Raw genomic sequence first — 12,537 nt, 5'->3', positions numbered from 1 at the left:
CAATCTCCACCTTATCAGCGCCAATGTTGTATCTATCATTCTGTACGCATCTACGGCGTAAGAATACACTACCAAGTGTCATCGAAAGGAACTGTATGCCTAGTAACACATTGACCTGTGGCAAGCTGAGGACATTTCTTAGCAAATCAACCTACTAAAAAAAGATTAGTAGTTTTTCTATCATTCGTGAAAAATTAGAATACATAGAACACACAAATTAGTGAGCAGATGGATTGGCATCGATTTTACCAGAATTATGGAAGCTCGCAAAGATCTGGAGGCGGAGAAAAGAGAGATCTCACACGGATTCAACGAACTAGCCCACACATAAGAAGAGCAAGCATAAGTATTTAGGAAAATTATTGAGCTCCAATTCACCCTGAACAAGGACATAAACTAAAAGAAGATTTCAAGATTTGAGGACTCAGTCCAACCCCTAAATAATATAAAGAGCTACACCAGAAAAGGATAGGCTAGGTATTCAAGGATTGGACTATGTTTGCCCTTGTTAGAAGTTGCAAAAAACAGTGTGTGAGGAAAAGACACTTTCACTGAACTCATAGAAGTGGAATCAAGAACGTACAGTAGGGAAGACTGACGAATCCATCGGAAGAGATGGGGGGAGATTAGAAGCCCTTTACGGAATACATTGTTCTTTGAGTAATGAATTTGGAGAGAAGTGGGTTTGAACTAGGTATGTGTAAATTTCAGTTTATCTTCAGTTAATGTGGCGTAATTTTCATTCGACTTCATGTGTATTATTTCAATTAACATAATAACTAAATATGCAACAATGTTTTCATATGTTTCGTTTGGAATCTGAACTATGGTATAATATCAATATTAATGCAGCGTATACGTGTAGTCTACTAATATTCAACTACTGTACGAGGTGTGGTAAAGAATACGGTGGAATACATGGACCCAACACAAGTTTGTCCAGTTTTTATACGTTTTCAACTGTTTATCTCACCCTTAACTGACTTAACCTCTCGTAAACAGTAGTTACCATCATAAACATATTTTTGAGGCTTTTTTAGCCAGAGGGTTTAAAAACTGTGATGAGGATATTAAATGTATTAGTTGCAATAAATGCAGCGTCACTAATTGTCACAATAAAAATTTCTTCATAGTATTTGAGGTTTCACCTCTTAGAATAATTGTTCCTTTTTATGAAATACATGATTTTTTAATTACACATCCGTTCTTTTAATGTTTGCCTCGTGAATATAGAATAAATGTATCGGAATTTTTTATTAACATGCAATTGCAATAAAACGGTAAATGTAAAATTCATATACACATTCTCGGTCTTTAAAACTTTTTAGAATCTATCAAATATCTTAACGACTAAACAGAATTATGAATAATTGTGATGATTATAATGCATAACTGGTTTTTCGTTACTGAACGTTTGTCAAATCATAACTGAAGTTAGAAGACTGAATCGAAACACTTCATTTTTCTCACATAATTGAACAAATATTCGAAAGCTCACAGAAGAAAAAAGGAAGACAAAAAAGATCTTTAGATCGCAACCCTAACCTAAAAATTCTGTGTCTTGTTCAACCTTTACACATCCTTATACAAGATGAAGTAGATAGAGGAATTGAAAGCAAATAATGTAATAGAGCAACAGTCATAAGATTCAGCGTCAACAACAAATTCAGAATACCTGATAGGGAATAATGGAAACAACCTGTTACGGACGCCTCAAAGCCGATGGTAGATCTAGAAACCGCAGGGGTGCTGTTATAACTTTCCAATTGCGATCCACTCCTGTGTATCAAAAGATGGGTAAAAACATACCGCTTCCTTCACAGTTCTGCGAACTGCTTTTTTGAACTATCGAAGTGATATAGTATTAGCTATTAGTTTTTTCCTATAACAGAATTTACACGAGGACTCCGTTGGTCAGTTCCGTTAGGCAGCCAGAGCAGCGAAATAGCATAAATAAGCTACCGAATCGATCCTGCGGCAGTTTGATTAACCTTGTTGAACCTTCTCGAATTGATCTCGTTAAGTCAGATATCATTCTTGGAAAACCTCCAACACCAGATGATTCTTAAGTAAAAATAGAGACAAGAGCAAATTTAATGGATTGCTCGTGATCCCAAGAGGTTTACACCCATTTTGGCATGAAGAAGAGAATCATCTTCTATTGGCGAGGCATCTTTTGACACACAGGAGTGGGTCGCGGTTATTTCCAAATGGAAAGTTGTGGCGTACTTAGTTATAACAGCACGCAGTTTCTATCAAGTATACCTATTCTGAATTTGTTGTTGAAGCTGAATCTTGTAGTTGCTGCTCTATTACAATATTTGCTTCCAATTCCTATATCTTCTTCGTCATGTATAAGGATGTGTAAAGGTTGAACAAGACACAGAATTTCTAGGGTTGAGATCTAAAGATGTTTTTTGTTTCTCTTTTTTCTTCCGGTGTTATAGATGTTAACAAGTTTCGAAGAATTTCTATGAGCTTTCGGATATTTGTTCAGTAATGTGAGAAAAATGAAGTCTTTACAAGAATATTTTTTTAGACTGAAGTTGGCTAACTACCAAAAGCTACTGTGACAATGCGAGGAGAGTTTATCATCATCAGCACAGACGAGGAGCTTAAACAAAAGTTCAAAGCAAGGTTAGAAGAATTTCTGGCTGCAGCAAAAATCGAGGCAGTATAACTAGTCGAATAATGTTTCAGTGTGGTTACGAACGCAAGTTTTACTTCATAATTAGATCATCAAGAATCAGCCCCAACTTTCAAATATCGACTTCCATTTGAATAAAATAAAATTAATAATATCCGCCTTCGTTAGTGAACAAAACTGGTAGAAATGCTTCAAGACGATATTATTTTATTATACAGGGTGGTCCAACGAAAAGTTTGCACCTAGCTTTTCTTTTTTTTTTTAATTAAATTCAAAAATGCTCGGACACGTCGATTTTGCTTTTGAGGGGACACATTTTAAACATATTATTCGATCTGCATCGTAAGTCCCCTAGCTGGGGTGAGTAACAACACTAAAATTTAAATGGAAAGAGGGGTCGACTGATATATTATTTGAGGGCACACAATTGTCTTTCTAATGATACCTTATTTGTTGAATTTTACTAAAACAGTTAATGCGAAAACGGCGTTAAAGACATTAAGCCGAAAATTTTGGTATTAATGAAAAATACAAATAAGTTTTAATTATTACAAGTCAAAACAACTGCAATCGTTAGTACATTCCAATGTTTGTTATTTTTAACACGCTTTGTAAAAATTAACAAATGTTGAAAATTTGACACATTTGATTCCATACAGATTTTGTTCAAATCTATTTCCAACATTTTGTAACATATCAGGTATTATGTTTCTGCACTCTGCTGTAACCCGTTGGCGAAGATCTTCTATGCCCCCAAAGAAAAAAGTCTAAAGGCGATAAATGCGGTGACCTGGCAGGCCATTCAATTGGGCCCCTCCTTCCAATCCATCGTCCAGGAAACCAGTCATCTAAGAACTGTATTACAGGAGCCACATAGTGCGCAGGTGCTCCATCTTGCTGAAAATGAAGCCGATCAGCAGTATGATTTTGGTCATCTTCAATTATTTGTGTTATTAAAGGATCAATTGTATCTTTATGCATGTTTAGGTAGACTTCACCAGTTAAATTTCCAGGAATAAAAAGTGGTCCTATGATATGATTTCTCACCAGACGTTTATTTTTTGAGGATATTGGGTATGAACCTCACAGAATAAATGTGGGTTACTATCATCCCAGTAACGGCAATTGTGCCTATTTACAGCTCCATTCAAATAAAATGTGCATTCGTCGGAATGGCTCATTGTTTCACAAAATTGCAGCCTTCTATCAGGTCATCCTCATTTAGTTCCTGTACTAGTTTGATTTTGTACGGATGAAATTTGTACGCTTTTAAAATTCGTATTATGGACGAACGGGAGACACCTGAGGCTTCAGCTAGTTGACGAGTATGATCCAATTCAACATGCCCTAACACAGCGACTTCCACAGCTTCATTTCTGATCTGTTTCTGCGGCTGGTGTTTTACATTATAGATAGATCCGATATCTATAAGCTATTTAACTAACTTACCAACGTACACATCATTCACATTTTTATCGGGCATTAAATAAGCGAGTCGTAAGTCTAGCACAACTATTATTTTAAAAATAAAGTTAAACTATTTCAACTCATTCTGGAATGGAATCATTTTGTACCGTGAAATTAAAATAATTTGAAAAGCAACCAAACAGAATCAATGAAGAGACTAAAATAAACTGTGTAAATTCTTTTCCTACACGTATCTGCAGTTTTTATTTCAACAAAAAAAGCAAACGATTAGTGAGGAATTTAGTTCTGATAAATAATGTCGTGTTTTTGAAATCCCGTTTTCCTTTAAATTAAATAATTTAGAAATAATTGTAATTGTTTTCACTCGTAATAATTAGAACTTGTTTGTATTTTTCGTTAATACCAAAATTTTCGGCTTAATGTCTTTAACGCCGTTTTCGCATTAATTGTTTTAGTAAAATTCAACAAATAGGGTATTATTAGAAAGACAATTTTGTGCCCTTCAAATAATATATCAGTCGACCCCTCTTTCCATTTAAAATTTTAGGGTTGTTACTCAGCCCAGCTAGGGGTCTTAAGACGCAGATCGAATATGTTTAAAATGTGTCCCCCTCAAAAGCAAAATCGACGTTTCCGAGTATTTTTGAATTTAATTACAAAAAAAAGAGAAAAGCTAGGTGGAAACTTTTCGTTGGACTACCCTGTATATCATTCACTAGGGTGTAATATATAACAATATTTGGAGTTCTTTTAAATTTCTGGGTGGATGATAAATCTGCTCAATATCACAGTGGTGGAAGAAACCAATGGGATAATGTAAAAATAAACCGACGTTATCAAAGTTCTGGTTGCAGTGCATTGAAACATTATCAGTCGTGTGTGGTTACGAACATTTACAGGGCGTTGTTGTGAATTTTGAGAAAATATTTTCACTCACATAATCGATCGTACCGTGCACAAAATAGTTTGTTATTTCAAAATCTTCAATTTTAGTAGAATTGTTTCGGGCCATAATCATAAAAAACAATTTAACTCTGATAAATTACTAATAAAAACATGGATTCTTCCTTTCGGTTAAGTTTTAAAGAAGAGAACATGTTAATTCAATTTTCTATATAATATTTAACGTTTAAAAAATATGTGTTTATATATAAAAAAAAGAGTTTTACATAGGCGAAGATGTAAAATGTAAATTAAAAATTATCATGCGTAAACATAAATAGTAATTTAACAAAAAATCCCACCTTTAAATAGAAATGTATATGAGCTGCCTGTATGGTTGAAAAAAACATCAAAACAATTTACTGATACACTAAAGCATGATTTTGCAATAATGGAAACTGAACTATACAATAAAAAAAAATCAGAATTTATTTAATGATATATGTATATATTCTAATATTTGCCCCCCGTCTTCAAATAAACCAATGATAACTGCCATTCTTCCTGTTTTTTTAATGACCAACACCTTCTTTTAAAAAAACAAATTTTGGTTAGGTGTAATTTGGAACAAATCCAATAGTTAATTTTTTTCATATTATCGAACTCTCAAAGTTTTTCCAGTTGCGATGTTTCATATAAACATATGACGTCATTATTATTTTTTTTATGGCGATCAGGTTCATAAATTTGTACAAAAATTCCAAATATGCACAGACAAAGTAAGTGAATCAACTTATATTGAGACCAAATATTTTTAGACGAAACTCTTAACGAAGTACAATTCTTTGCTAACCCTTGTACAACCTAATCCTCTGAATAAAGACTTATGGTTTTAACGTCTCATTTCATGTTACTCGTTTATCCCGATGTTGTATTTTCAGATATATGGTTTGAAAGAAAGCAACAGCAGTTTGTCTATAAGTGCAGAAGCGCACGTGCACGTGCACCTCAAATTTAATGATTTCTCTTGAAAAAATTGAAAAAAAAAATTAATTCTGTCTCGTAATTATTCAAATTATTCTATTTATTTAGAACGTTTAAAATAAGCCACTCGTGAAGACTGGCCATTCAACAGAATCATCTCTACATTAGAACATCCTGAATTGTTGCATTAAAAGTAAACGCGAACATGAAGTATTAAAATTGTTCCGAATTATACAATGTGTTCATTTGAAAACCATCTATCTCCAAAATCTTGAAATTTACAGTAAAAAAGTGAGAATTCAATTTTGGAAAGGATAATCGTTGACAAGAGAATGTCAGTCATCCTGACATATCGAAAACGTTCCTGATTTTCATTGAAATATCTTTCAACGGACATTATTTTTCATTATTTATATTTTTCTATAACTTTGCCTACATAAATACGCAGCGTTCTGGAGCGTTCTAATCTGTATCCCAAGAACATACTAGAATATTCGATTTAATTGGATTGGCTATAAAAGGAGGAAGGAAATTGGTAGAGTTGATATACCTCAGAATTGGGAAAAACTTTAAATGTGGAATATTATCAATCTTGATTTATTAAAAGAAATTACAAAAAGGATTCGAAAAGTCACTGTAAGTGTTCAAATTGATGTCAATTTTGATCAATGCGGCAACGATTCTCAATGGAGAGGCAGGTCAAGCTATCCGCCAAGAGTTTCAAATTCTTCTTCAATTGCAATTCGGAGGTCGGACAGGATGCATGGTCCTTCCTTGAGAAGGCACCACAGGGTATCAGGTCACATGACTGCATCGGCTACTCAACGAATCCTCGTCTACCTATCCATTCAAGGTACTCACATAACGCGTAGTGCAGCGAAGCTCCATTCTGCATGAAATGATGATATTCGCGAGTGGTGAATCGTTGTCCATTTGCCACGTGAATATTCGAGTATTTCCAGAAAAATTTGGCCCTCCACGTGACTCTCAAAAAAAGGTTCGAGATTTTTGTCTGACTTATGTCGACCTCTGTTGTAATTTACGTCATCACATCACTATTTAAACTACTGTATACGTCAAGTTAGGAGGCTGTTGAGGGTAACTGATTGAAAAAAATACAGAGCAGAAGGAGTCCTCAATATGCTCCCCGACAATTTTCAATTGACGTACCTATTTAACAGGAAATTTAAGATCAATTTTCTCAGCAGAGAGGAATAGGACCAAGAAGAAATGGTTTTAGTTACCACACGGATTGATCAAAGAAGCTGACTGGCTGAAGAAGGAGTATACAAGCGTTAAGGGTGTGAAGAACATGTTCTTCTCCTAGAAAGACACGTTTGTATTATGCAGACCAAACTTAGCGCGGCTCAATTTGGTGCAAAAGGTAATAACCTCATTAATGTTACATCTGCCGAAGATACACTGCATTTATAAGGCTGCAGGCAGGATAATACATTCATAGGTTGCGAAAATAATGCAGCTAAAAGGAAAAGTAGAAACATAAAAGGTGTAATTACAGGATATGTGGTGAAGGAAACTACTATACACATCCTCTAAAACTGTCAAGCTCATATTAACACAAGAAGGAAAATCCTATGATTTGACCAAGTAGAGGAATCATATTTGAAAGCCTGAATATTTCTCCAATCATGGAGTACCTCCACGGGTGAGTGCGAGGTGACCAAGGGGACTTCGGAGGAATTACGTTGACAGTTAGGACTGACAAGGCGTCTCCATCATAGTACTAGTAATAGAGGGCTGTTTCGCATTGATATGAATTTTGTATTTTTCATATTTTTGCACTTCATTGGTAACTGCTAACTCTACATCATTTAAAGTTAAATACAAAAGCAACTTTCGCCATAAAAGTTTTGATTAAAAAAGAGAAAAAAAAAAAACGATTGGAGAGTGACGCTTTAAATGAGGAAAAAACAGGTTAATGTTAAAGTAACGACACAAGTGTTCAAAAATATTGTCCTTTAATGCAGGATATTAAAATAATGATAATGAATGATTTTTAAATGAGCAAATTATAAAAGTAGAAGAAAACGTTGTAACTACAATAAACTTACTTTGTTGGAAATAGATTTAATTTAAACGTCAGTGAAACAAAACTGAACTTATTTTACCTTTGGTTTATGAAGACGATAACTTGATTAAAGAGTGTTGGTGTATTGGTGTAGTGTAGGGATTCCCAAAACATAGACAAACACTGAATTTGGTTAAGGTACACCTGAATTTATTTCAAGATAATCTGACAATTCTTCGAATTTATCTCTAATGTGTTTATCTTCTAGGTATGATTTAAAGATTAGATATAATTGAGTAGTAGGTGTTATGAGTGAGTATAATAGTGTAGGTGTTGTTTGATTTTTTTCGCAATTTTCTGACATTGCTGAGTCGTTGAGCGTTTCTTTCTGAAACCAAACTGATGGTCTAGAACAAGTTCTTCAATGGGAGTCACTGCATCTATTCTTTCCAATAATAACCATTTGAAGACTTTGGATATTATGAGAATGAGGTCTGTAAGAACTCGGTTAGGTTGAATCTTTTCCAGGTTAGGTTAATTGATCATTAATATGTGTGCGAGCTTGCACTGGATAAGATAGTTGTATTAACTAGCATGCTATTGAATATAATAGTTAATTAGGTGGTAACCTGGGGCTTTATATGGATTGGGATTGCTTATTTCTTTGCGAATTTTTCTTGGTGATAAAGAGCTGGTGATAACTGATATGGAGTTTATAAAAATGATCTTATGGTATTAGATTCATGACTGAAGAAAAAGCAAACACATTCTGCAAATACCCAGGTTGCTTCAGATTTACGTATCGGTGGAACAGTTATAACAGATCTATTCATTTTCTTTGTGGCTTTCAATTCAATAGATAGTGTTATAGTTTGTTTTATATACCTTTGTATATATAGATTTGGGGTCTCTTATATACTGCAATCCAAAGGATCTTGCTGCTATACTGGAGAACCCAGTGTTTACAACTGATCCATTAATCCCTTAAAAAGTCTAGAATGTGGGATGGCTTTAATTCCCAAAGACCTTCTTTTTTCAAGCGCTCCCAGGTGTAGTGTTCTGGAGTTTCTTAGTGTTTCACAATGAATGTGCAACAAAACGTGCACGCCGCATTATCTACTAGGTCTAGCGTCTTAAGGTGTTTATTGAGGCGACAGTGCCCGATAAAACTTCTGTTAGTATTCCTAGATTGTTTTTACTTAGGTTGATACACTCAGCAGATCTACTCTGGTTATAGTTTCCCAGAAAAGTCTTGCTCCTATCCACCTTCTTGTCTAGTGCTCTTTCCATTGTTCTGTAGCTGATATCACAGAAGGGTTCGGGTCATAAAAGGCTTTTGTGCCCCAATTGTTCAATTGTAAAGATTTTTGCTTGAATAATACTTGGTGGGCTGTTCAGGCTTTTGGTTTGGTTCTGGGTCCGTACACTCCTGTTCCAGTTCCATCTGCTGTTTTTAATCCGTCCGTATACCATTTAATTTTATTTCTGTTCATTTCTTATATGGTGTTATAATCCCAGTTACTTTTACCGCTTAGTATTGAAGTAAAGTAAATTTTTTCTCAAAGCTAAAGTTTTTTTATGCATCCTGAGGTATGTCCCAGTGTTATTCATTATTTAGGAACGAGTTTTCTTTGATAATTCTGTCTCTGAACATTCTAAATGATGTTTTATCTTGGTTCCAGTGGCACATAAGCAAGCTAGTCTTTGTACTTCGTGGTATTCAGACTAGTTCTAGTACTCCAAAACCCTGCACTGGATCTTTGGGTTACAACCCCAATTCCTTTCTGCATAGGTTTTTGCACGCCATCAAAACTTTTGTGACTTTGGTGATTATCTCTTTCCAGATATTTCCCCTCAGTTTTCCACTCGATTACTTTCCCGTCTAGCTTGATAGGCTTGAGGTTGAGTTTTTCTTCCTAATGAAGGAAATTATGTAGATCTTGTTTGGGTTGATGTTCATCTCCACCGATCGACACCATCTTTTTGTATAGTTAAGTCCTCTTTCTCAAAGCACCCTTTTGCGTAGATGAATATGTCGCCTGCATATCCTTGACAGGGTGTGCCGAGTTCATTCAGCCTGCAAAAGAGTTCGTCTACTACTAAACCCCACATAAGTGGGGACGCGAATCCCCCTTGTGATTGAAACGGTGTATTTTCCTACTTTCATCTCTGCTGTTCTAGTAGATAGTAGATAGTAGTTTTGTTACTAAAGAATTAATTGGTTGCACTTTGAATGGCTCTACGATGGTGGTCTAAGGTATATCATTTCATTTTGGGAAAAAACTTTTTCCACTAAGATTAGATTGGAAATCCCTGGTGTAGTGATAGTAGGCAATGTGTTTGGTATTTTGTGCAGCTAATATTGGAGTACAAAGTTTGCATATTTAAAATTTAAATATAGTAGAATAAATAAGTGGAATCTTCCCTATTGAAATGGGACGTTTAATAAATTTATAAGATAAACAAATACACAATCAACAAATATTATAGAATCTTTTAATATTGTTATTATCCCTTAAGATAAAACTTACCTTCTTGCGGTAACATGACTTGGTTACTAGGATCAGACGGTGGTCCTTCTCCAACGCTGTTCACAGCACTGACTCTAAATTGGTATACCGCAGCTGCCTTTAAATTCGTCAGTAGCACCCATTTTTGAGCTGCAGATACATTACTTAGCTCTGTAACCCAATTTAGTAAAGGATCTGGAATGGGACCTGCAATGGGGGGAACTGATTTGAAACGATAATTCTGTTGATGGAAACGATTATATAAAATCGGAAACGAATTTATTGAATATGAGCATGCGTATATTTCTTTGCAAATAAATATAATTTAAAATATAATTACAAAATATGTATATAAAAAAAGCCGAAAACTTTTAAAGAAGGTATTTGTGATAATATAAAATACCTTGCTACATGCCCATGCAGTTAAACAGTGTTTTTGTGTTACATTAATGTTAGTAGAGGACAAATTTGTTGTTAGTAGGGCAAGATCGATGAATACTAGATAAGGTTTTTATTATAAAATATTAAATTCAACATAAATGAACCAAATGCTATAATATTTTTTTTCTACGCCCTATCTTTAAAGTACCTTGTATTTCACCGGTGTTTATGGCTTAAAGCGGTTGTTTATGGTAAGAGTGAGAAAAAAATAAAAAAACGTTAAAGAAAGTGCCATAACGTTAATTTTATTTCACTCTTTCCATAAATTTACACAGTTGATTAGTGCAATTCATTCACATCTTTATTGAAAAAAATATAATTCGCGCAGTCAGTAGGATACGCATTGGTTTCGAAAATGAGCTAGTTCGTATTGTGTCGGAAGTGAAATTCGGGATCTTGGAGTTTCTACACCTTAAGTGCGTATTACGAACTTATAAACTCTCGTGGCAGCAGAAGCAGGAAATCACGAAAAAGGACCAGAAGAGCGAAGCGATCGAGTTGACGAACAATCTTTTCCTTTTTACCTTTCCAAACCCTTCTGTATAAGAATTTTGGTGAAGATAGTTATTTATTGTACAATTTGTTTTATTGCTGAAGTTTAGTACACAAATTTGAAATAGGCTTCTGTCTCTGGGACTCGATCAAGGGTCCATAAACAAAAATCCATTCCGTGGATAATATTTTCATTTTCTAAAAATCCTTCCTACACTAGATTGACTTATTTACATATGTCTGGCAATTTGTCTGGTACTTATGTTTGGATTCTCAACTAATGATGCTAACCCCATAGTATTTGTTGGTAGTAACGGTCATCTTCTTTTGCTTCGTGTGAGTAACATTACCTGTAGCAGGAAATCTTGCATGTACTATCTCAAAATTTATCTTTTGCGGATGGTCTCGACTAGTATATTTTCGTGCAAATACCTTTGTTGTCAGAAATATGTTTTCATGGTAATCGCCTATGGTTGAAATCGTGTCAATTCTGACTTTAAAGGAATATTGTTTCGTCTTTTAAGATGTCAATACAAAGTATTTTCATTACGATGATGGTCCCAGAAGTACAAAGAAAACACAAAAATTTTGGTGACCTGGTGCTTGCTTGATTAAACAACATAATACTAGTCGTTGCTAAGCTATGCAGAACAATAGAAAAAAGGTTTGGATTGGCTGAAAGCCCTGTGTATTAAAGATTACATAGCCGTATCGTAAGATCTATAAGTTATTATGTGCCAATAAAGGTTAGTAGGGTACAAATGAGAACTCTGTGACACTCCGCATAACCCCCATTGTACCCTATTCTTTTCATACCCTCACCACACCACCCACCACACCGAACTCAACCCAACCATAATTGGTTTAGAAGTTGGAGAACTGGTTTAGAGGTTGAAAAATTGGTTGTTGAAGTCAAAAAAGTCTTTGGAAACCACTAAACTAGTTCAAAACGATTTTAAAGTAATTACAAATATATACAACTTGTTATTAGTATTAGATACCAACATAATGGGGCTTCCAGTAGAACTGTTAACATCTGTTAAAGGCATTCTTTACATTTATCAACTGCGTAATTTAAATGGTGTACCTCTAAAAATATTCAAAACTCTCATGTGTACCCAATA

The 12,537-nt window shown here is 34.6% G+C and overlaps 1 protein-coding gene across 7 annotated transcripts in view; it reads right to left on the bottom strand.

Moving 5' to 3' along the window:
* The window catches only part of LOC130895974 (protein sidekick), a 585,707-nt gene that overhangs the window by 50,711 nt on the left and 522,459 nt on the right, over window positions 1–12,537 (bottom strand). For 4 of the 7 annotated variants that reach the window (XM_057803673.1, XM_057803672.1, XM_057803677.1 and 1 more), the window contains one exon: window positions 10,502–10,702. In XM_057803673.1, the coding sequence (XP_057659656.1) occupies window positions 10,502–10,702 (201 nt within the window). The remainder of the gene's footprint in view (window positions 1–10,501; window positions 10,703–12,537) is intronic. The other 3 variants (XM_057803674.1, XM_057803671.1, XM_057803676.1) reach the window with 1 other exon arrangement.

Source organism: Diorhabda carinulata, chromosome 6, assembly GCF_026250575.1.
Source record: "Diorhabda carinulata isolate Delta chromosome 6, icDioCari1.1, whole genome shotgun sequence".
In the NCBI taxonomy this organism is placed as follows: domain Eukaryota; kingdom Metazoa; phylum Arthropoda; class Insecta; order Coleoptera; family Chrysomelidae; genus Diorhabda; species Diorhabda carinulata.
The sequence above is the reverse complement of the archived record's forward strand: the minus strand, read 5'-3'. Positions and strand labels throughout refer to the sequence as shown.